Source organism: Artemia franciscana, chromosome 18 (assembly GCF_032884065.1).
Source record: "Artemia franciscana chromosome 18, ASM3288406v1, whole genome shotgun sequence".
Taxonomy (NCBI): Eukaryota; Metazoa; Arthropoda; class Branchiopoda; order Anostraca; family Artemiidae; genus Artemia; species Artemia franciscana.
Genome location: NC_088880.1, coordinates 21,982,330 through 22,004,772, shown reverse-complemented (window position 1 = coordinate 22,004,772; position 22,443 = coordinate 21,982,330). Strand labels below are relative to the sequence as shown.

Sequence of the window (22,443 nt, the reverse complement as noted above, 5' to 3'; positions counted from 1 at the left end):
TCTGGATCCAAAAAATATTGATTGCTTCTAAATATGTATCTACAGAGATATTTTTCTCGTGAGGCAGTTTTTGAGAAAATTATTTTTGTTCTGGGTGTTTGTACTGATCATGGATCATGATCACTCTAATTATCGTCTTCCCATCACCAATTTTTTTTTCTTTCTTATTATACTTTTTTTTTTATTAGCATTTTTATTGTTTATCGCAGTTCCTCTAGAGTGAACATCTCCGGGACAGGTTGGAGATTATCTAGTGGCTAATGGGTGACGCTGGTCTGTGTTATTTGTCACCATGGTTCCGTTTTTCTTTTTTTTCGATTTTTCTTTCTTGCTTTTGTTGGCAAATAAGCCTTTCTTCTCCCCCTCTTTTATCTTTTACCCTTGTTCTATTTCTTCGGTCTTTTTGAAACATGTTAGCCTTATTAAAGAATAAAGTAACAAAAATAAGAAACTGCGTCGAAAACTCCACTAAAATTAATCGTTTTTATTGACAGATGAGATTTTCTTGTTGTGTGGAAAAAGACGAAGTCAAATAAACTTCCAGCATTCTGACAAAAAATGACGCAGTAGCTAGCGAGTTCTTAAAATATGCTATTAAAATTATTTGCCTGAAAATCAGTATGAAAACGGTCAGCCAGAGGTCGGCAATCTCTGGCTGTGGGTTAAAATCAGCCAAAACGTGAGAATCAAAGGGACGTTTGTGCCACTTAAATTTTCATTTTAGTACAATTTACTTTCATTAAATGCAATGCCAAATACATCGGTAGAAACAAATAACGTTGCTTGCGATTTGCTCGTCAATGTTTTTGGTCATATTAAAAAAAAAAAAAAAAAAAAAAAAAAAAAAAAAAAAAACGCTGAACTGTTCTAGCTGAGAATGACATTTGCTTGATTCTTTCAATTATCTATTTTCAGTTCAAAGTCCTTAAATAAGTGTTAAATAAGTCGTCGTCTGTAAATGGTTTCCCGTTGGTACCAATGCCAAGAACTGCAACAAAGCTGGCAGAGGTAGCCTAGTTGTTCCAGGTAATAAAACTCTAATCAAAAGGGGCCAAACGTTCAGGTGCTTCAAGCACAGCAAAAAATCGACTGAGATAAATCGAAACATCAATTTTGAATTTAGTTAATTTCATATAAAGAAAAATATTCCCCCTTTGGAGGCGTGTGATCCTGTGCCTCTAACACAACAAGAATTGTTGTAACTACCAGCAAATCGAATATCTGGCATTTTTATGACGATTTTCATGGCGCTAGGCAACTAATCTAAAAAAAACTTAGGGCCGCAGTATAAATTAATACAAATAGTTGCTATAGTCTCCGTATAAGATTTTTGAAAAACATCTAAAACCACACGAGCTGAACTTCTCTTCATGAACCCGCCTTCGCGCACGCGCAATAACAAATGCTTAGCGCATCACTGCAAGAAACTATTGGTCTGACAGTCTGGGAACTTACCAAATAGCGCAACTATAAAAGTGTGTCATGCTTGGAAAAACTTTTCGCTACTGTTCGTATATATGTTTATAATGTGCTTGGTGCTTGATATGCTACTGGTCAACCATTCGCCTGTAATTTCTTCCTACAATTGCAAGCGAGAAACTTCCTATTGAATGAATCAACGGACGGGTTTTCAGAGATAGCCTCCCTCGAGAGATCATCCCAAATAGAGTTGCACCCTCTTAGGTGCGATTTATACTCTTTCTCGCTCTCACGGTTCAAGTATAATTAATTTCTTGTCAAAGGGAGAAGGGGGGGGGGGGGGAAATTAGTGAAAAATATAGAAAGTGTTTCTGGTTCCCTGCCTTCTCCACCAACGATAATTTCTACTACCCCCTCCCCCCCCCCCCGAAAAAAAATGCTGAAAAAGCGCATCGAAAATGTTCGTTTGTTTACATAGAGATAACCGAAAAAATAGATACAATACCACAAAACTATAAATAAAATTTACTATTAATGAAAGAACTATTGACTTTTAAAAGATTCATTCAAATACCTAAGCGTTGAATAAATAAAGAAAAGCTTACATTGTTCAGGTTTGAATTTACGTTCATACTGTAAAGCCGGGGTTGTCACTTTCTTTTCCAACACCTTGCCACTATTTTTAGCTTCCTGAAAAAAAAAATGAGTAGGAAAAAATTAAGTAAAAATAATAAATTTTCTGGATATATCATGGTTGTAGCAGTAAATACAACCAAGTAAAGAGCAAAACACAGCCCATAGAAGCCAAAAGTTAAAAAACGCGTTTTGAAAAACAGGGCAATGTTTTTTGTTCATTTTAAGTTTCAACTTTGCTCTTTACTTCCCTCAGAAAAACATTGCTCTTTTAATTAATTGCAAACTAGACCATAAATAATTCAACAACACAACGTTTTGGTATGGTTTCCGGCTGATTAAATGATTGCTTATTAAAATGGTTTGAGATAGCATAAGTTATTCTGCAGTTAAATTTTAATCAACTGATCTTGTAGAGTTCAAGTTATGATAATTCATTTAGCGAGAAATTTTAAATATTCAGACATTTAATGTTCACAGTTACATTTGTCTTTACGTTTTCATTCAGTCAAGATGTAATTTTATTGGATCCTGTCACTATTTGTTAATACGTAAGACTTTCTGTAATGTTCTATTTTTGGTTGAATTCCTAATATACACCATAATGAGACATCTAGAAAAGAGACATACCATTTGAAAGGTTCTTTATAAAGACAATAACCATTCCCTTTGTAAATTCCTATAAAAATGTAGTTAGCGTACCAATAATGTTAGGTAGAATCGCTAATTAAAATAAAATTGCACAGGAATCACTGGTAGCCTACATTTACAGAGCATTAAATATCAAAATGGATTATGTCACTTTTTTACCTATCCCAGTATGATATAGCGACTGCAGTTTTATCTTCGTCGGGAGGTAAGTTGGGGGAGGGGCAGTTTCCGTAACAGTATAAAGCAGGAAAATTAAAAGAAACGTAATCAAAATCACAATTCAAAATAATCTTAAACTAATTTTATAAATTAGTTTTTACGGTATTATATGGTAGTATTATATGGTATTATACGGTAGCATTATATGGTATTATAATAGCAAGCAGAAACTTGCTATTAACCGGATTTCTTTCCATTTTCATCCATGTTTCAAAATCACTTTTAAATAATATTTATCAAACTCTTCTCATTATTTCACAATGAAGTGGTAGTACAGTCTGGGCTAAGATTAAAATGTCTGTTAAAAAAAGGATGTGATGATTCAAGCAATGAAAAAAACATGCACGTGTACGTTATTTAGAGCTTTATCAAGCTCTAATGAGGGGAAGGGACGAAATTGTCAGAGTAGCAACCATTATATTTGGAAAGTGTAGAAAATCAGACGGTACTACTCTTCAGCTATTAGGCTTATAGTGATTCTTTTCTGAAGAGGGCTTAGACGAGAATGGTACTGCTTCTGTTGTTGATTTTCATCAGCTAATTTCAAACGTAACTAATATTTAAGATTTGTCAAATTAGAACTTGTAACTGCTACAATTTAACATTTGGACTTGTTTTAAAAAAAATAATATGCATCTAAAAATTTCCAAAAATGTGCATCAGCATACGCCATCTATTTAATCAATTTTGATTTAATCGTTAACATTACTCCTTACCTCGTCTTCCCTTTGCTTTCGTAAGTCACTGGCGAAAGATTCTATGTTCTGGTAAATTGGCGCAATAAGGTCGGGAGGAGCAATCAATTCGCTGTTTAATACTTCAACCGCGTTAAAATTGTCACTAATAAATACACTATCTGGTTCCTCCATTTTGAAAAATAGATGGCGGTTAAGAAGTATGAACCTTAAGTCCATGAGATTAACAGGATGAGAGAAAAATGGAAAGATGCGTATCCTGTTTTTGTTGATGGGAAAATCTCCAGGAGTTTTTAGTATTTGCTTATACCTGCGAGTCCGGAAAATAAGTGGAAGTATAATTAATCAATGAATGCATCAATTTCGTCTTTTCGTAAATGATTGTCTAAAAGGCTCTAAAAAATATGTCCGATTAGCTTGATTTTATCATAACTGTTAGTATTTATCATTTTACTTAAAAATATCGGCATCAAACAGCAATGCCGAGGGTCAATCAAGTACTTTGCTACGATTGTATGAAAATATGGAAGAAAATGACTCTAAATCATGGATTACAACAATTAAAGTATCATTCTAAACTGTCTGGTTTGTAAACACAGAAATAGATATTTTCTTCCTAAAGATTTGCGTTTGGATGAAAAACGGGCTACTAAACTTTCAGGCAAAATGTCTCTAGCTAACATAAATTATTAATTATATAAAAATTGATCTACTTTTATATTCTTTTTCACTAACACAGGTAAAGAAGTCTAAGTTCCAACAGGATGGGTTCGGTCTTTTCTAGGAAGTGTCAAGATCAAATTAAAAACTAAACAAAATTCAATTTGTTGTGGCTATAACCCTCGTTTGTCTCTTCCTAATAGCCACGCAACTTTTATAGTTTGTATTACGCCTTCTATCTATGCTGGAATAATTATTTCGTTCTTTCTTTGTCAATTGACCATAAGGACATATCACTTGAAGGATAACTTAGGTCAAGACTGTTTTGGTAAGTGCTATATGCATATTTCATTGCTCTGCAAGTGGGATATTCCAATCTAAAGGGATTTACAAAACTGCTCTCAAGATAGCTCATACCCTGCCTTATATTTATTGAAAAAAAATCTTTGTTAGCTCCATTATTGAAGCTTTGGCAGTTTTGATATTTGGCTATCCATAGTGTCTAGAAGTTTGCATTGAAACTATACATCTTGAAAAAAATTCTTATTCATATCTGGGAACAGATAAGAAGACTCTATTAATAGCCTAGTAGCACCATCTAAGAAAAATGAAGTAAAATCCTATAGATGTCTATGCTTGTTCCGTTTTATTTCATACCTATACCCAAAGTCGATAATAAAGTTTAATCTCACGGAGCGTGAATTCCAGCTATTTTGTCATCCAAAAGAAACAAATCAGCAATAGTGTCTGCCGTCATAACATTCATCTGTGCACAAAAGTGCAAAAATAATGTTTCTTTCGTAAGGAGGAGGGGGGTGGTAGGAAAATAAATCTCCACTTTAAAGGTTTTCTTCTATTAAAGATCCGTAATTAATCAGAATAACCTCAAATGAATAATACTAAATTTATGAAATTATGCTTATATGTAGTTTATGAGGGGCCACGGCAAACGGGCTTCACTGAGTTTATTTTTGAAAAAAGTTCAATTTTTGTAGGTAATTTCTTTCAAGTCAAGAATAATAACATTGACAAAGTTTACATATTACATTCATCTGGTTGCAACAGCTTACTTCTTACCTGTCACATAATCAAACTTGTATTTTTCAAAACAAATACATTGTGAAGTGAGGATTAAAACTCTTCTGATTTTATTTTACTTTATTTTAGTATTTGATGAACATGCCGTTTCTAGATGATGATTATTTGTGGTGTCAGGAGTTTGATGGAAGACTTGGTGAAATATCTTCGTCCACTGCTGTCGTAAGTTGGTTTTTGATCATAAATATATAAATAGTTAAATGAATATATACATATATATATATATATATATATATATATATATATATATATATATAAATAGCCAAAGTTTAAAAAAGTATGCCAGCAAATGGGTAGACATTGGCTAGTATATATAATCAAAATTACGAATCAGTTTGCCCAAATGGTTTTTAATACACATAAAATAGCACATTGAATAGAATGGACGCCGTAGAAATGGAGTAGACAAAGTCCAAGCAAAAAAGAAAATTATAGACAATAAATTTCCGGAAAAAATTCATTATCTGCTCAAATATTCTGCAAAAAAAATCTCTGAGGGAAAAATTTCATTCTTTTTACTCATCCACTCCATCCTGTATTTTTTTTTTTTTTTTTTTTTTTTTTTTTTTTTTACAGTTCCGTTTCGCGTCTAAAGTTTTCTAACGCAACGTCTCTTCATTATCATCCTTGAGACCATTTTCCAATTTATTTGTACATTGATGCATTTTGCCATATTCGAGATAACCATTTTTCCCGTAATGGTGGAAAAAAAAATCACGCTGAATGATAACAAAGATTGAGTTTCTAAATCTTCCATTAGACACTGTTTATATCGAAATTTTAAATCCTGAGAAAACGATATATTTTCGTACGCTTTGTCAACAGTTCCAAGTAAAAATTGTTAACAGCAAATCTAAGTTTAGAATACAAGAGACATGTATGTGAAGAGTAAAAAAGTCTACAAAAACAGCATCTGATATATATATATATATATATATATATATATATATATATATATATATATATATATATATATATATATATATATATATATATATATATATATATATATATATATATATATATATATATAATGAAAAGAGAAATCATCAATGTAACAGAACAAACACACAAAAAAAAACTGTTTTCCTAAATTAGTGGCTAATATAGACCAGCACTTGAACGAGGCCATAACCCTACTCATCCATACAACCACATAGGTCGAACAGCATAGCCATGCACAATCAACCATAAAGAATAATCCATGGACAGGCAGTCATGTCGTCAATAAGTATGTAGTTTCCAGTTAGACTCCTTATAGAGGACACATTTCTAGACAGCCCTGTTTAAAATACTGCAGCAAGAAACATCAACATTAATTTTTTGCAGGAATACGATTAAAACGAGTCAAAAAAACACTAAAACTAGCTTACACATTCATTAACAAAATATTTACTTATTGTTTAACAAATAACAATGAATTGTAAATTTGATTTTTGTGCAGCAAGAATAACGAGATTACAGACGAGTCATCCACCCACAATCAGAAAAAAAAGAAATATAAATGTAAAATTTTTTTTGGATAGGCTACTATGAAAATATGAGAATACGTAGTGTATGTAACATTTTAACATTGTCAGTGCTAAAGTATGCCACCAGGCGTGTGCACTTGTTTATCATATTTATTTATTTAATTGTTGCAAATAAAAATTATCTATCTATTTATCTATCCCTGAAGTAACTGAGTCTTTTGAAAATGTTTTTTAGCTAAACCGCTGAGAATCGTAACACACATAAAATGAGGAGGATTTACTATATTTACTTTATGTATTTTTTCAGGGACTGTCCGTTTCGACAAGTGCTGACCCCTATAAAGTTATGGCATCTATTTCTCAGCGTGACAAATTTAGAGGACCAACAAACTCGTCTTGCTCTCCCTCCCAGAGCTCACCTCAAGGAAAAGTTAGCAGCTCAACTCCTCCAGATCTTCTTACAGCTCTTGAATCCAGTGAGATCGAGAGTTACTTTAACGCAATCAAAGTAAGAACTGTAGAAATATAATATTTACATAAAATACATATTTCGACTTTATCGTTGTTAGTCTTTTATTACTCACTCTAAAAGCATAGCGTTTGAATTTCATACTCGTTGGAAAGGGGGTTACAAGTGGCCCCCCTTCCTCATCTTGATTACGGCTTTGCTCTTGTTGTGCTCTAAAAACATATTTTTTCTTCATACTGGATTAAATGAGTTCGGTGCCAGAATATAAGAAGTGAAAAGGTTAATTTTATCTTCTTCCTGATGGTGTATAGACAAATTTTAAAGAAATAAAGTTTACATTCATTTGGCTCCATAAAAAAAGAAACAGTAAGTATTATCTGACATGTCATTGAACTATATATATTTTTTTTTAATTTAATCGAATTATTTTCAAAAGTTACGCATGAACTGTGTTAAAGAAATAAGTTAATATCGACAATTCAGTAAAACTAAGACGAAAGACTATATTGATAAAGAAAGCAAAAAAGATCCATCTGACTTCAATTCTGTTTTCCTTATAAGTCACGGTATTTTTGTATTTGATCTTTTGTCTTGAATTTTTTTTTCCAAACGCTCGTTCATTGAAGGTTTTCTAAACAAGTTAAAATGGTTTCTTAAACTTCAGGTTTTGTGACAAAATCTGTGCTTGTAAAGTTTCATTGACTGAAAATTGTAACTAGCTGGGTCATAGATTTTTCCACTTTTTAATGGAAATTTGATTTATTTTTGTGCCCCTGTATTTAAAGATTTCTAGTCCAGAGAGAATTTTTGAACAGAGAAGAAAAGCAATAACGCCTTTATTATACTGCTCTAAATATATTTTCAAACTGAACAAGTATTAGGTGCACAGTTATATACATATACGTAGTACTTGGCCTTAGATGGCGTTTCTATATATTTTTTTTTGTATAAGCTACTGTGGTTGCGGGATGATAAAAGCTATATTTAAAGTGGTTTACTTACTTTGTTTTTTTCATGTTCAGTGATGATGCTTCTGGGAAATAATATATAAGCTTAGCTTTTGCATTTCTGGCTAAAAAGTTTGAAAGTCACTTGTCTACAAATGCTGATTTACCTAGATCATGATTTATTCAAAAAAGAGGAATTTAAGTCTGTCACTTTGAAATAAAATCAGGAATTTAAATATCGCTTTTATCATCCCACAACCACAGTAGCTTATACAAAAAAAAAATATAGAAACGCCATCTAAGGCTAAGTACTACGCATATGTAAATATATGTGCATCTAATACTATGCTATCAGTAATATCTATGCTATCAGTCATGTGCAATTCCTACTGGCAGAAGAATTAAATGGGCAACTAAAGAAATATGGACTGGAAGGAGCCCCTCAAAACAGTATTGCTAATAGAACACAATTGTTTATTTGCTTTTAGAAACAGGTTTTTCGGCCAAAAATTTAATCCAATCTGCTTGTTTGACATGTTTAAATATATTCTGAGAACACAAAGAACAAAAATAGAGTAGCAGCTTAATACCCGCTATACAAATACTCATCGTTGCGAAATCATCTTCCCTTATCCTTTCGATCCTCCAGTGTCCGAAAATCTTCTCTCTGTTGTGTATTTCTGCAAAAATCTACTACTCCATATTTTTAATATCTGGTTGGCTAATGAAATTTCCAAAAAATATTAAAAAAAAATTCCAGTAGTTTCAAAATAATATAACCATATGTGAATGTATCCTGATGGAGTAGAAGATTGCAGAATCTAGGAATACTATCATTTTTCACTAGGATAACAAAAAGAATGCTGTCGAAAATATTCACTCACAACTTTTTCTACTTATTATTTAAAAGCAGGCATATTTTAGGGTGCTACCGAACCATTTAAATTTATTTGGGGTATTGTGAGTCATCACTGAGAGAAAAATAGAGAGAGGAAGGTGAAAAAATAGTACCCTAAATGATGAGGTGAATATACATTTAAAGTTCTCATACTAACTACAATTTTGGAGCAGAACAGCCAGGGAGGAAATGGAAATAATTTTATTACCTTAGGTTACTGTACTAAAAGTAAACTATTGGTAAACCTACAATTAGTAGCTATACATATTTTCAACCGGTTGAAATGCATTTTAAATACCATACCTATCTATAAACGGAAATCTTGCTCTTAATTAAACTATATTAATGATAGTTAGCTTGCGTATAATTTAGTATTTTGTTTTATAAAAAGGAGTGCTACTAGCGTTACGAATAAGACACAGATAACACTAAAGTCAAAACCAGAGTTTGTTACTTTAACCTGGCTATCATCAGCTCCATATAGGCATACCGTGACCCAGTTGATTTTTATCAAATACTTGTCAAAGTCAAATTTGCTTTATACCAGATAAAAAAAAATCTGTTGCTGGTTTGAACAATTTTGTGTTTAGTAGGAAGATACTAATCAGAGGCATCTGGTAGCGTATGCCATAAGTACCAGACTAAAAACCGGATATGATTTAGAGAAATCCTCTCTAACTCTAAGTCACTCACAGTAATACACAATAAATGAAGAATATTAAGTTTATTCCAAGTCGGTCAATGAAGAATAAATTTTAAAGATCCGAACAGATTGAGAAACAGAACTAAAATCACGACAAGACGACTAAGACCTACTCTTATTGTAGGTCCCTTAAGTTTATATTCCCTATGAAACATGTAATTTTCACACCAAGTCTACTGCTGTAACATATACCTTTAAGCGAAGACTCTTAAACCACTAGATTCATTAGCTTTAAATATATTCATTCATTGAGACAGAACTATGACATTACTTAGAACTTTTCTTCGATATAAAGCTGCTTAAAAATCGGAAAATTTTCTACTTTCGTGTGTATTTCGCCTATTTTCAAATTATTTTTCAATCTAAATTAAACGCAAATCAAATTTTAAAAAAACCAATCCAGTAGATGGGTGAAGCTGAATCTTAGCCATCAAATGATAGTGGGTCGAAACATTAGAACCATAAGATTGGAGAAAATTAACATACGAGATACTTGTACCGGAAATGTATACCTTAAGTAGAATTCCGGGTCTAACCACCAGATAATAATTATTATTATGTAATTATTATGTACTGCAATTATTATTATGTTATTATAATTATTATGTTAACTTATAATTATTATGTTACTGCAAAACCGGGAATTCATTCAAATAAAGCACTGAAGGTAAATATTATATCTGAAGGTGTGTAACGTAATGTTAAATTCATTAATTTGACATATTTAGAATATAGTTTGCTCGTAACTTCTTTTTAGGTCTGCGATTCCTAAAGTGGGGTACAGGCCCCACTGGTGGGCCTAATAATATTTCGGTGGGTCATGTGCACCAGGTTAAACCTTCGGCTGACTATAGTGTAGAATCTTTAAAAAAAAAAACATTATCATGTGTATGATGTCTTATTCATATGTATTTAAATAGCATTAAGATACATGATAGGATTGCAATGACCTCATGCACTGTTTAAACGGTGTTGTATACAAACAGAAACTTTCATTAGTATAAACATGCCTAATGGACAACTCGAAAAAAAGATACCAAACCTTTTAAGTCTCCTTCAGGTGAATACGCATAAGTTCAGAGTAACAAACCTCAGGGGGCGATAAAGAGTGGAATCACTGATTTAGGTTATTCTAAGAGAAATATTGCTACGTGATGTATAAGGAGTATTCAAATTTTTTTATATCAACCTTAAAAAGTAACCATTTCTTTATGCCTCAATTAGAACTACGGTATTAAAAAGGTGATAAGTCAACACATGTGGGAAGCCTATGTTGTCAAGTTTGGTGATTTATGAATAGTTTCTGTTTTAGAGTATAAGGCCTGATAATTTCATAAAAATTTCTTCTGATCTTACAAGATTTATTTCGTCGGATTTTTTTTTTCTTCAAGCGAATTTAAAACTTCTAAATAGAAGAAATCTGTAGTTAATCGCGGCAAAATTTTTTAGGAAAATGGTGAAAAGTGGCAGCAATATTCAAACGCTATTTCCCTAATGTAAACTCTGTCTTTAATAATTTATTGTCATATGTTGAATATACCCTTTTCTTCTCCTTCGAGATGCTTTGCTACAAATAGCGAAGCACAATGAAGAATATATATCAGAGAGTCCGTTGAAAGTCGTTATTTTTCAGAACAAACAAGTTAAATGCGAGAAAGCAGTGACGCAGCCAGATACAACTGTCAAGTCCCCGATCAACGATATCCAGAAGAAGAAAAATATTCCAGGGCAGAATTCTTCAGATGATAAAGGTGGTGGGAACCTCCTGATTTCTGCAAAGGTAACCTTATTTCAAGCTTCAAGTTTGAATTTTTTGAATTGAACGTCTCCGTGTTCTTAGGAAGGTTGACAAATGAAAAAAACAGCAATAAAAAATAAGAATAGCGAAGAAAAACCAGGATAATCACAGTGAGTGAAACAACGAAGAATACTATTTAAATTTTTCCTAGGTGAATTTTGCCTCAGCATAGAATTGTTTTTAAGGTTCGTCTTTTCACACTGTCTTGTGGAATTTATGCGTATCTTTTATTTCTAATTCTTTATCGATACAGTTAAGTGTAGGTCTCAACCGAGATATTCGTTTATTAATGTTCTTTTTTTCACTGGCCTTGATTATCCTCGTTTTTTTCGTTATGATTCCTTTTCAATTTTTTATGCTTAGCTAGTGGGGTCTCCGAAATTATTTATGGCTATTTGTTCGTTAATACTCTGAATATATCTTGATTCCACATGATTCAATAAGATTTTCCAAATGTATCTAAGCGTACAACGATTTTCCTTTTGGTTCTTTCTGTTTTAATTGTCTCGAATTTGTGCCATCTACGTCACAATTTGTATGTAAAACTAGATGGCGATATTTTAAATAAAAGGAACTCCAAAGTCAGATGCTCTGCAAAAATTAGAATGGAACTAATGAGACAAAAACACACTCAACAAACGTCAATAACGAAATGTTATTTTCCCCAGTTAAATGACAATTTGTTTTTACCATTTAATGCAACATGTAGAAAACAGCACTAACCAAAACAACGATTTACTGTCGGGTGAGATGACTTAAAATTTTGCATTTTTTATAACGTCTTATTACGTATAATTTCTTATTACATATTTCTTGCAATGTCTATTTTTTGTTATTGACGTACTTTGTTCTTTCAAATTTTATTTTTGCATAATGACATAATTGGAAGCTATAGTTTTTTTGGAGGGAGGGGGGGGGGGTTCTTGTACTCGGAGGACTGTGTTTTTGTTTCTTTTCTTCTTATCGTTTTCTTTTTTGTTTGTATTTGTATTTTCTTTAACTAACGTAAGTGTTGGGACAACTATCAAATTTATCTTGATGATCACAAAAATTTTGCAATAAATTAGTAAATTACTAGTTTTTTTCTTTTTTAATATGCGAAGCTTCATCAAGATCCTGTTTTTTGTAACATGCCCATCTCTTCGTGGAATGAAAACGATGTTTTAATTTCATGGTATAGCTTAGACAGAATTATCAAATCTTGTAATCTTGAAATAGATTAGTGGTTCAAGTTATGAACAAGTAAGAGTGTTTGCCTTTGTGGGGCTACTTACCATTGATCACCCTGTGCTCAAGCTTCTGCTTGTATTACTTACATCTTTTTTGAAACTTTAAAGAAAAGCTTCAAATGGATTCTGGTTTATACATTTAATGCTATGTAACTACTATACATTTTGCCCTTCAAAACTGTGAATCTTTTTTTATTTTTGATATTATGATACATGGTAGATTTATTTAACCAAGAAGCCGAAAGAGGAAAAATTAACAAACCTATTTAACGCTAAACCCCCACAAATTAATATTAAAAATATATAATAAAATAAAAAACTTTGTATCGCATTTGTTTGCTTTCTGTTTTTACAGAACATCATGAAAATTTAGGGGGGGGGGATGTATTTTAAAAAATCTAAAGAGGGGGCTAGTTTGCTCTGTTTTTTCATTTTGTTTTATGAAAATACAAAAAATATATTTTCAATGAAAGTACTCCCAGAAACGGTATACTTTTTTTTAATCGAGAGGCGCTTATGCCCACTGAATCTGCCAAATTACACCATTGTAAACCAACGATGTTTAAGTTTCTGTTGCATGTTTTTGTTTGGGATTTTTTTTTTTACGATTAAAACGAAATGAAAATGCAGAAAAATGTGTATAATTTTTCAGTGAGACAATTAATAAACAAACAAAATTTTTTTCACGCATAATAATACAAGTCTTAGTACTTTGGCTTCACGTCCGGAAGCCTTTGTCAACGGGGTAAAAAAAGGGAAGGAAAATAAAAATAGCCTAACATCAACAAAATTGATTATCTGACAAACCTATCCTGTCTTGTTGGTCTTGCTTTGTGCTCAGCTGCTTCATTTGATATAAATAAAAGGTAAATAAAAGGGTGTTTTAAGATGCGATCATTTTTTCTTTTTTTACGTTTTTTACACAAGGTTTGTGTTTTCTCCCCTTTTCTTTACATATTTTGTTTATATTAGGCTAGTTTTATCTTTTCCACTTTTTTTTGTCTATTTGCTTACTGAAATATTATACCTGTTTTCCTATATTTTCATTTCGTTTTAATTATAAATGTAAATGCAGCTTGGCATAAGAAATTACTTACACAATTTTTTTGCCGTCCCAAATAACTTTATAATTCTGGTCCGGTGAATAAATAGATCTGATACTAATAAATCCAATGATATTTTGTCCTTTCGGTGTAGGATACTGTTGTAGGCTCGTCGCAGAATCGCATATTTTATCAAGAACATTGAACCTTAAAGCAAATATTTTTGTTAACAATATTTTGCAGAAAGAAAGTAATCTGAGGCGAATAGTATTTTGATGTTTTTCTATCTCCCTCCCTCCCTTTTCTATCAAAAATGAGTTTTATCAACTGTTGTTTTTATTCAACTTTTTTGTGTATTAACTCAAGAATATTGGTTTGTAGCAAATTGGAAAAAAACTTTTTAGCCCATTTCCAGCAGATCTGCTTTAAAATAGGGCCTCCGAAATAGGGCTCTCCCTTTTCTATCAAAATGAATTTTATCAACTATTGTTTTTATTCAACTTTTTTGTGTGTTAAAGTCCCATTTTCACAACTAATTCAAGGATATTGGTTTGTAGCAAATTGAAAAAAAAAACTTTTTAGCCCATTTCCAGCAGATCTGCTTTAAAATAGGGCTTCCGAAATAGGGCTCTCCCTTTTCTATCAAAATGAATTTTATCAACTATTGTTTTTATTCAACTTTTTTGTGTGTTAAAGTCCCATTTTCACAACTAATTCAAGGATATTGGTTTGTAGCAAATTGAAAAAAAAAACTTTTTAGCCCATTTCCAGCAGATCTGCTTTAAAATAGGGCTTCCGAAATAGGGCTCTCCCTTTTCTATCAAAATGAATTTTATCAACTATTGTTTTTATTCAACTTTTTTGTGTGTTAAAGTCCCATTTTCACAACTAATTCAAGGATATTGGTTTGTAGCAAATTGAAAAAAAAAACTTTTTAGCCCATTTCCAGCAGATCTGCTTTAAAATAGGGCTTCCGAAATAGGGCTCTCCCTTTTCTATCAAAATGAATTTTATCAACTATTGTTTTTATTCAACTTTTTTGTGTGTTAAAGTCCCATTTTCACAACTAACTCAAGAATATTGGTTTGTAGCAAATTGGAAAAAAAACTTTTTAGCCCATTTCCAGCAGATCTGCTTTAAAATAGGGCTTCCGAAATAGGGCTCTCCCTTTTCTATCAAAATGAATTTTATCAACTATTGTTTTTATTCAACTTTTTTGTGTGTTGAAGTCCCATTTTCACAACTAACTCAAGGATATTGGTTTGTAGCAAACTGGAAAAAAAAAACTTTTTAGCCCATTTCCAGCAGATCTGCTTTAAAATAGGGCTTCCGAAATAGGGCTCTCCCTTTTCTATCAAAATGAGTTTTATCAACTATTGTTTTTATTCAACTTTTTTGTGTGTTGAAGTCCCATTTTCACAACTAACTCAAGGATATTGGTTTGTAGCAAACTGGAAAAAAAAAACTTTTTAGCCCATTTCCAGCAGATCTGCTTTAAAATAGGGCTTCCGAAATAGGGCTCTCCCTTTTCTATCAAAATGAGTTTTATCAACTATTGTTTTTATTCAACTTTTTTGTGTGTTGAAGTCCCATTTTCACAACTAACTCAAGGATATTGGTTTGTAGCAAACTGGAAAAAAAAAACTTTTTAGCCCATTTCCAGCAGATCTGCTTTAAAATAGGGCTCTCCCTTTTCTATCAAAATGAATTTTATCAACTATTGTTTTTATTCAACTTTTTTGTGTGTTAAAGTCCCATTTTCACAACTAATTCAAGGATATTGGTTTGTAGCAAACTGGAAAAAAAAAACTTTTTAGCCCATTTCCAGCAGATCTGCTTTAAAATAGGGCTTTCGAGGCCAAAGGCTCCCAGGTTTGAAATCCACCGGAGACAAAAACATGAGGACCCAAGGGTTGAAAGAGCAATGATATGAATGTTTCTTGACAATTAGCTATCCAAGGCCAAACATACCCCCTTTTTCTTTACTAAGCCTACTGTGAAAAAATTGCAGTTCCGCATGAGTTAGAGCCCCCACCCTTGGAGCTGCACGGATCATATCATCCCAGAAGGCATATTTATTTAGTGTTTGATCTTTATTTAGTGTTTGGGTCTCAACGTGAGTTTTGTCACAGAACAGTGTATTTTAAGTTTAGTTATTTCCTTTTTCTAACTAAACCTGATTGAACCTTGAAAAATGGTATTTCACATGATTTTCGGTTTAATTTGGGTTACGGAGGGTACATGATGGTAAAAAGTGAATAGGAGGGGGACTAATTGCCCTTTAATTACAATTTGCTCCTAAAAAGTGCAGTGAATCTTATACTTTATGTTTAAGAAAAGATACAGGGGAGAAAAATCATTCTTTGGTTTGTAAATCCCATTCTCGTGACTTTTTTCCATATGAAGAGAAGAGTAAAAGGTGTACTTCAAAATTTGTTAAGAACTTTGCATTACATTGGTTTGCTTTCTGTTTTTGCATAAGTATCATTCAAACCATCAGTGATTTCACTGCATAAACATTTAGGAGGAGGGGGTGTATTATAAAAAATCTAAAGGGGGTCTAGTTTGCTCTTTTTTAAATTTTAGTTTATTCCTTTTGAATTCAATTACAAAGAACACCCGATGTCTGGAAAAGCCCAAAAAGAAAGAAAAGCCCTAATTATGAAAAATATAAACTTTCAGAGCAATGGAACGGAGAAAGTTGATTTTTGTCATAATGGTAGAAATAGCAATATAATATACTAGCAACAATAATCATGATAATAATAATGTTAACAATTGTGGCACCCTCCAATCACTATGCTAGTCTGTAAAGAACACCCGTCGTTTTTGAAAGAAATTAATATTGTTTTAAGCAGAGGACAAAATAACAATATATTAATTCTAAATGTATTTTGTCAATAATATTCTTTGTAATTCTTCTGTAATTTGTTAATTCTCGGGTTTTACTTGAAAAGATAGGAGCAGACATGTAGGGTAGGTAGGAAAGCTAAGGAAAATGTAGGAACATTTTGCTCTTTTAATATTATAGAAACAAAAATTTTAACAGAATGTTGAAATATATACATCCTAGACGTTACGGGGCTACGGAGCTGGATAGAAAAAAGTGGCAAAACTGCTGATTTCATTCCCAACAATAGAAGCACAGCGCTACTTGGCAAAATTAGATGGCATTTATGATTTGCTCTCAAGAACTGATCTAAGTTTTTAGTCTTTTCAGTTTCCTATTTGGGAGAAACTCTTAAGATTAGTCCCCTTCCTTCAGAAAAGAAGCTATGGTATAAAAATACATATTTGCATATGTGTGAATATGTATATGTTGGTGAACTATGGCTTCTTTGTTTAATCTGGTTTTATGTACTTTGCTCTTGATCGGATTTTAAACTTTCCTCAATCACATAAATTTGTAGCAGCTTACCCATTGTATAGCTTGTTAAATTAACTTATGAAAAACAAGTATTTTGATAGCATTGAATATTTCAAAAGAGTAGTAAAAATAAGCATCATTAATGAATTCATTCCTCCTTTGATTCTAAACTCAAGTCTTCTACAGTAATCCAAAAACATTGCGTGCCATTTTTGTAAAACATAATTTTACAGTCCACCCCTTAGTCTGAGCCGATTCTACTGATGAGTTGAATCGTTTTTCTCCTTTTTATTTGGTTTTCAATATATTTGAGCGTTTCTGCTTTTCCCAAAACATGTTACATTATCATTTCTCTTTCCTAGACATAGTCGAACAAAGGAGCATTTTCCATCCCATTTATATTTCCTTATCTTTGTGACTTTAGAAAAGTTTTTATAAGTAATTACTCCTTGATAAGATGAAAATAAAACTCAAAACACGCCTTTCAGTTTTTGAGCTCATGTGCGTAATTGGCTGCCTCATTGGTTACCACAATCAACATGTCTTGCGAGTGAGCCACATATTTGGTTGATTCTGCTAAGCAAAATAGAGATATACTTGTATTCTGAAAAAGGATACATTTGAAAAGCTAGGACATAAGCTTTCAAAAGTTATATACACAGGGAAAAGTTTCCAATTTCCATACTGGCACAAATCGTAACTGTAGTTGGCAATTTCTTACACGACTATGCTAGTTCACACTGAAGTTACAAGTTTTAGCCTGTTATCTATGCTTGTGCTTAAATATACTCGATTTTGTTCCAGACACACGCAAAGTGTAATTTGTACTTGAGAATATATTCTAAAATCCTTATCTTGAAACTTATCTTGAAAGTAATATTTTGCTATTCCTCTCCAGAGTGGGTTGCTATGGGTCCTGTTTTTAAGCTTTCGATTTTCACAAGTATAAAATAAAAATTCTTACTTCAAAAGTCATGATAAATTAATTATAGATGAGCACTGGGTATTGGCTTGCAAACTCACCTTTATTAATGGACTTGCAGGGAAACAATGGCTAATTTTTGGAAAAGGTGTCAGATATGCCTTATAGTTTTGGCGCGAAGATTTTATAATCCATTTTTTTTTTTACTCCTACCAAGACTCACGTTTTGAGGAAACAGCATATCTGAAAACTTGTTAATAAGACAGCATCAATCAAACTATAATTCAAATTCCCCTAGCCATATTCGACGCTACTAGCCAACTGGTTTGGGGTACCCCCCCTTTTATTTCACCACCGTCAATGAGTTCAAAATATCCGTAATAATATTTTGTGGTCTAATCAAAAAATGAAAGATATATTTTATGTAAATAAGGAAAAAAAGAATGAATGATTTAGTATGTTCCATGCGTAAAATTTGTCTTTTATCGTACAGACCAATTAGAAATTGTGTAGACAGTGGTGATGGTGAAGACAAGGGGAGAATCAATCCACATGGGGGGACTAAACCGAAATATGCTTAATTAGTCCATCGTGCTGTTATATCGAGTACTCAGCATCGTATTATGTAACAGGATTAGCGATTCAAAAATTTCAGCCAGGGAAATTCCCTGTTGCTTAGAATTCAATTATTCACGCTCTGTCAGATTTCATTCAAATTCAAACAATATCTGGATCTCTGGAAGGCTATCCTTCGTCTATGAGAGAACTACTTGGCCAAAATAAAAAACAAAAGAAAGATTGTTTGTCTTCAAGTCATTGACAGATTGACTATCTTCGACAAATGCAATGTCTCAGAAACATGAAAAAAAGACGTACAATGAATTATAACTTGTATTAGAAGGACACAAATAAATAAGAAAGGTAAAAATAGAACCAACTGCATCTAATTTATCCTGAATTAAACTAATGAATAGGCTGACATATACAAACCCATGATTCTATAGGGAGGAGGAAAAGGTATGAGTCAAAATGCTAGTAATTTTTTTATTTTTAAACCCTAGGTATTATGATTTGTCAACCTATTCCTTCCTCCCTTACCCCAGTCCCCTCCTATGTAGGGATATATGTTAGTGCTAAAAAGAAGTATATCCTCTGAAAGAACAGTCTGTAAGACGGAGCCTGGGACAAATATATCTGCTCTTCGTATCTTCGGGTTTAGACGAGTATTTTTTCTTCAATACGTGTAAAACAAAGTAAGTAAATAACTACAAGTAAAATGAACCCCTGGATCCAAGCATGTGGGGGGATGATACAAAAAGAGTGAAACAAAAACTATTAAATTAAACGAATAAAAATTATTATTTTTGAAAGAAAATTTTTATTCAAACAAATGCGAAAACGTAAAAAAGCAAATAGCAAGAGCAACCAAAAAAACAGTAATGGATGCACAAAGATTTAGAATTTGTTCTTAAGTCAAGTTGTGGAAAATTGTGAGATGAGAAAAGGAGAAAATTTGGAGGAATATAGAAACACTTGAAAAAGTCCTAATCGTCGGAAAGAATTGAAGAAATATATTTAAAAAATGAAAAAAATAAACCACCAAAGAAAGTAAAAAGAAAAAAAATGCAAGGATGCTAATACGACATTCCAGAAATGTCAGAGTGAAACAAAGGGATATATTAATAGGAATGAATTATTAGGAGCTATGTCAATTTAATTTTTCTATTAGAAACCTAAGGTCGTCTTTTTTTTGAATACTCTAGTTTTGAATACTCTTAAATCCACTTTATTTTAATAAATTTATTCAGTCTTTCTAAATATAATAATGTAAATGACTTGACGTAAAGTAGTTGAGTCATAATCATTAAGAGTAGACTTCAAAATTAGTACCTCGCAATTTAAATACAGTTTTTTTTAACATCAATTTAAAAAAAAAATCCGAAAAAAATAATTTCTTCTAAAAAAATTAAAGCACTAATATTAAAACCTAAAACGAGCGAAAATAAAGTCATATAGCAATACAAACTTAAGCAAACAGAACTTACTACCAATCATGGAATTACGGGGGGGGGACAGATGCCCTCCCGCCTAGAACTTCAAATTTACATTAGATATGACTGAAAAAGCAGATGGTTGAAAAAGCAGTTGAAAAAAGTTAGATGGCTAAAAAAGGAGTTGACATAAGACAGATGATTGAAAAAGCTGGAAATGAACAGCTGGAATGACGGAATAAAAGTCACACAAGAAGTACTTATCTTTCTTGGAAATATTTAGCTCTAATCAAAGAAGACTAACGCTGAAGCTTTTTGATGATTTATTATTTTTGGTGATTACTTATTAATAAAGATTTCTTAGGTATGATAGAACTTGCTGGCAATGTAAAGTTTTTTGAACTCCCAACATAACTTCAGCTCCCCCACCCTTCATAACAGAATTGGCTGCCCCTCCCCTTAAACAAGAAGCTACGTGCGCCCATGCTACCAATGAATCCCAAAATGAACATAAAATAAATGAATAATCTCATCGATCACAAAGAACTATAGCTACTTCTGTGCAAAGACCATTATGCTTATTTATAATTACAGATGCTGATTTAACAGAAATGCAAAGTGAACGGAATTTACCACCTAAAACTTCTGAAGGCCAGAGTGTCATTTGTGCTTTATTGAAGACTATTCGCATTTCGCTTAGCGTTTTTTCTATTTGTCATAACATCAACAGCAACGCGACCAAAAATAATATCAAGAGGCTAACTAAGGTTACTAAGTAATGGTGATGCCACCCCCCTGTCAGACTGTACGAACGGCTTGCTTGTTACTTGCCTTTCATTGAAAACAACATGTATCAAGGGTACCGGTCGAAAATTTTTCAGAGGGAGGGCCAAACGCCAAAATATCAGTGGTGATTGGATGACATGGAATATATTTCCATGACATTGAATTTTTTCGTAGGAATAAGTTTATTTTAAATACTTTTAGAAAAAACTCTCAAATAAAAAGAACAATTTAAATTGTACGCAAAATGAAACCAAATACAGTAAATTTTAAACGACGAGGATTCCTGGTAAAGAAACCAATCTATATAATCAACAATAATTATCATGAATTTAATTTTAAAATAAAATCAAATTCAAACCAAAATCACAGAAAGATTCATTGCTTCCGTAGATTATAGCAGATGTAGACTTGTTTTTATGCAATTTTCTACGCTTTAGAATAGTTTACAGAAGGAGTAGAGATGCTCAAAATCCTCATGCCTGCATAGATACCACGTTTTGATTTTATAACGGTCATGTAAAATGTACCTCTTTCATAACAGGACAGTTCTACCCTCAAACTTAAATCTCCTAAATATTAATAAAAAATGGAAGTAAGTAGTGACTTGGACCAATATTCACCAAAACTAAAAATGGAATTCTCATGAAAATTGCTATGCCGACAGTATTGGCTTTTTATGTTGATTCTAAATATATAAAAAAAAAAAATTAGCTTATTGTTTCCCACCCAAAACCAAAAATCTGAGAAAATTTGCCTGATTTTCGAAAAAAGGGAAACACCCCCAAACAAGCAAGCGATCTTATTCAAAATCCCTTTATTAGATTCATCATATCAGAGAACCCTACCAAAGAGGTTTCAAGCTTCAATCTTCAAAATGTGGAATTTCGCATTTTTTTTTTTTTTTTTCAGAAGAAACACCGTCGATGCATTTTTATTTGTTTTGATTTTTCCCAGGGGTGAATGTATCAAACTGAAGGTCCAAGATAATTGGGAGGGAGCTCATTCAAACATAAATTTAAAGCTCTTTTTTAAGTGACCATGCAGATTGCGTCAGGGGAAAGTCTTGTTTTCTTGTTATTTTAGGGCACCAAATTACGACTTTACCCCGAAGAGGACAAATTTGCAATCAATTTAAGATTCTGATGAGGCAATTGATTTAAAAGTATCAATAACTATATTTTAGGCTTCCCAGTTACAAAAGGAGTAATGACACACGGTGGCAGTACTGGATTCAACCAAGTTGATTCGCTTTATCTGTAATAAAACTACGCTACGTTGGGTAATCTGTAATTGCGTATCAGCTATATTGAGGGGGATTCTTTGTTTAGGTGGGGTAGTGTAGATTCTTAAAAAAAAAGTATATTTAATAGACAAACTGCTTACTCTTCATGAGGTTTCAGATAAATGTTGAAAGAGGTAGGATGGGAGTAGGAATTAATTAAA

The 22,443-nt window shown here is 32.3% G+C and overlaps 2 protein-coding genes across 11 annotated transcripts in view; one reads left to right on the top strand and one right to left on the bottom strand.

Moving 5' to 3' along the window:
- Window positions 1-3,816, bottom strand: part of LOC136038753 (U7 snRNA-associated Sm-like protein LSm11) — a 48,803-nt gene extending 44,987 nt beyond the window's left edge. For both annotated transcript variants that reach the window (XM_065722120.1, XM_065722121.1), the window contains exons 1-2: window positions 3,639-3,816; window positions 2,025-2,109 (exon numbers count right to left, since the gene is read on the bottom strand). In XM_065722120.1, the coding sequence (XP_065578192.1) occupies window positions 2,025-2,109; window positions 3,639-3,791 (238 nt within the window). In that variant the 5' untranslated portion in view covers window positions 3,792-3,816. The remainder of the gene's footprint in view (window positions 1-2,024; window positions 2,110-3,638) is intronic.
- LOC136038751 (ets DNA-binding protein pokkuri-like) overlaps window positions 1-22,443 on the top strand; it is a 194,271-nt gene that overhangs the window by 68,309 nt on the left and 103,519 nt on the right. For 5 of the 9 annotated variants that reach the window (XR_010620291.1, XM_065722113.1, XM_065722114.1 and 2 more), the window contains 3 exons: window positions 5,445-5,537; window positions 7,155-7,355; window positions 11,498-11,644. Coding sequence is in view for 8 of the 9 variants with exons in the window: in XM_065722113.1 (XP_065578185.1) it covers window positions 5,451-5,537; window positions 7,155-7,355; window positions 11,498-11,644 (435 nt within the window). In the remaining variant the exon portion in view is untranslated. Of the gene's footprint in view, window positions 1-915; window positions 1,027-2,536; window positions 2,604-5,444; window positions 5,538-7,154; window positions 7,356-11,497; window positions 11,645-22,443 lie in introns of those variants that run through there. The other 4 variants (XM_065722116.1, XM_065722115.1, XM_065722117.1 and 1 more) reach the window with 2 other exon arrangements.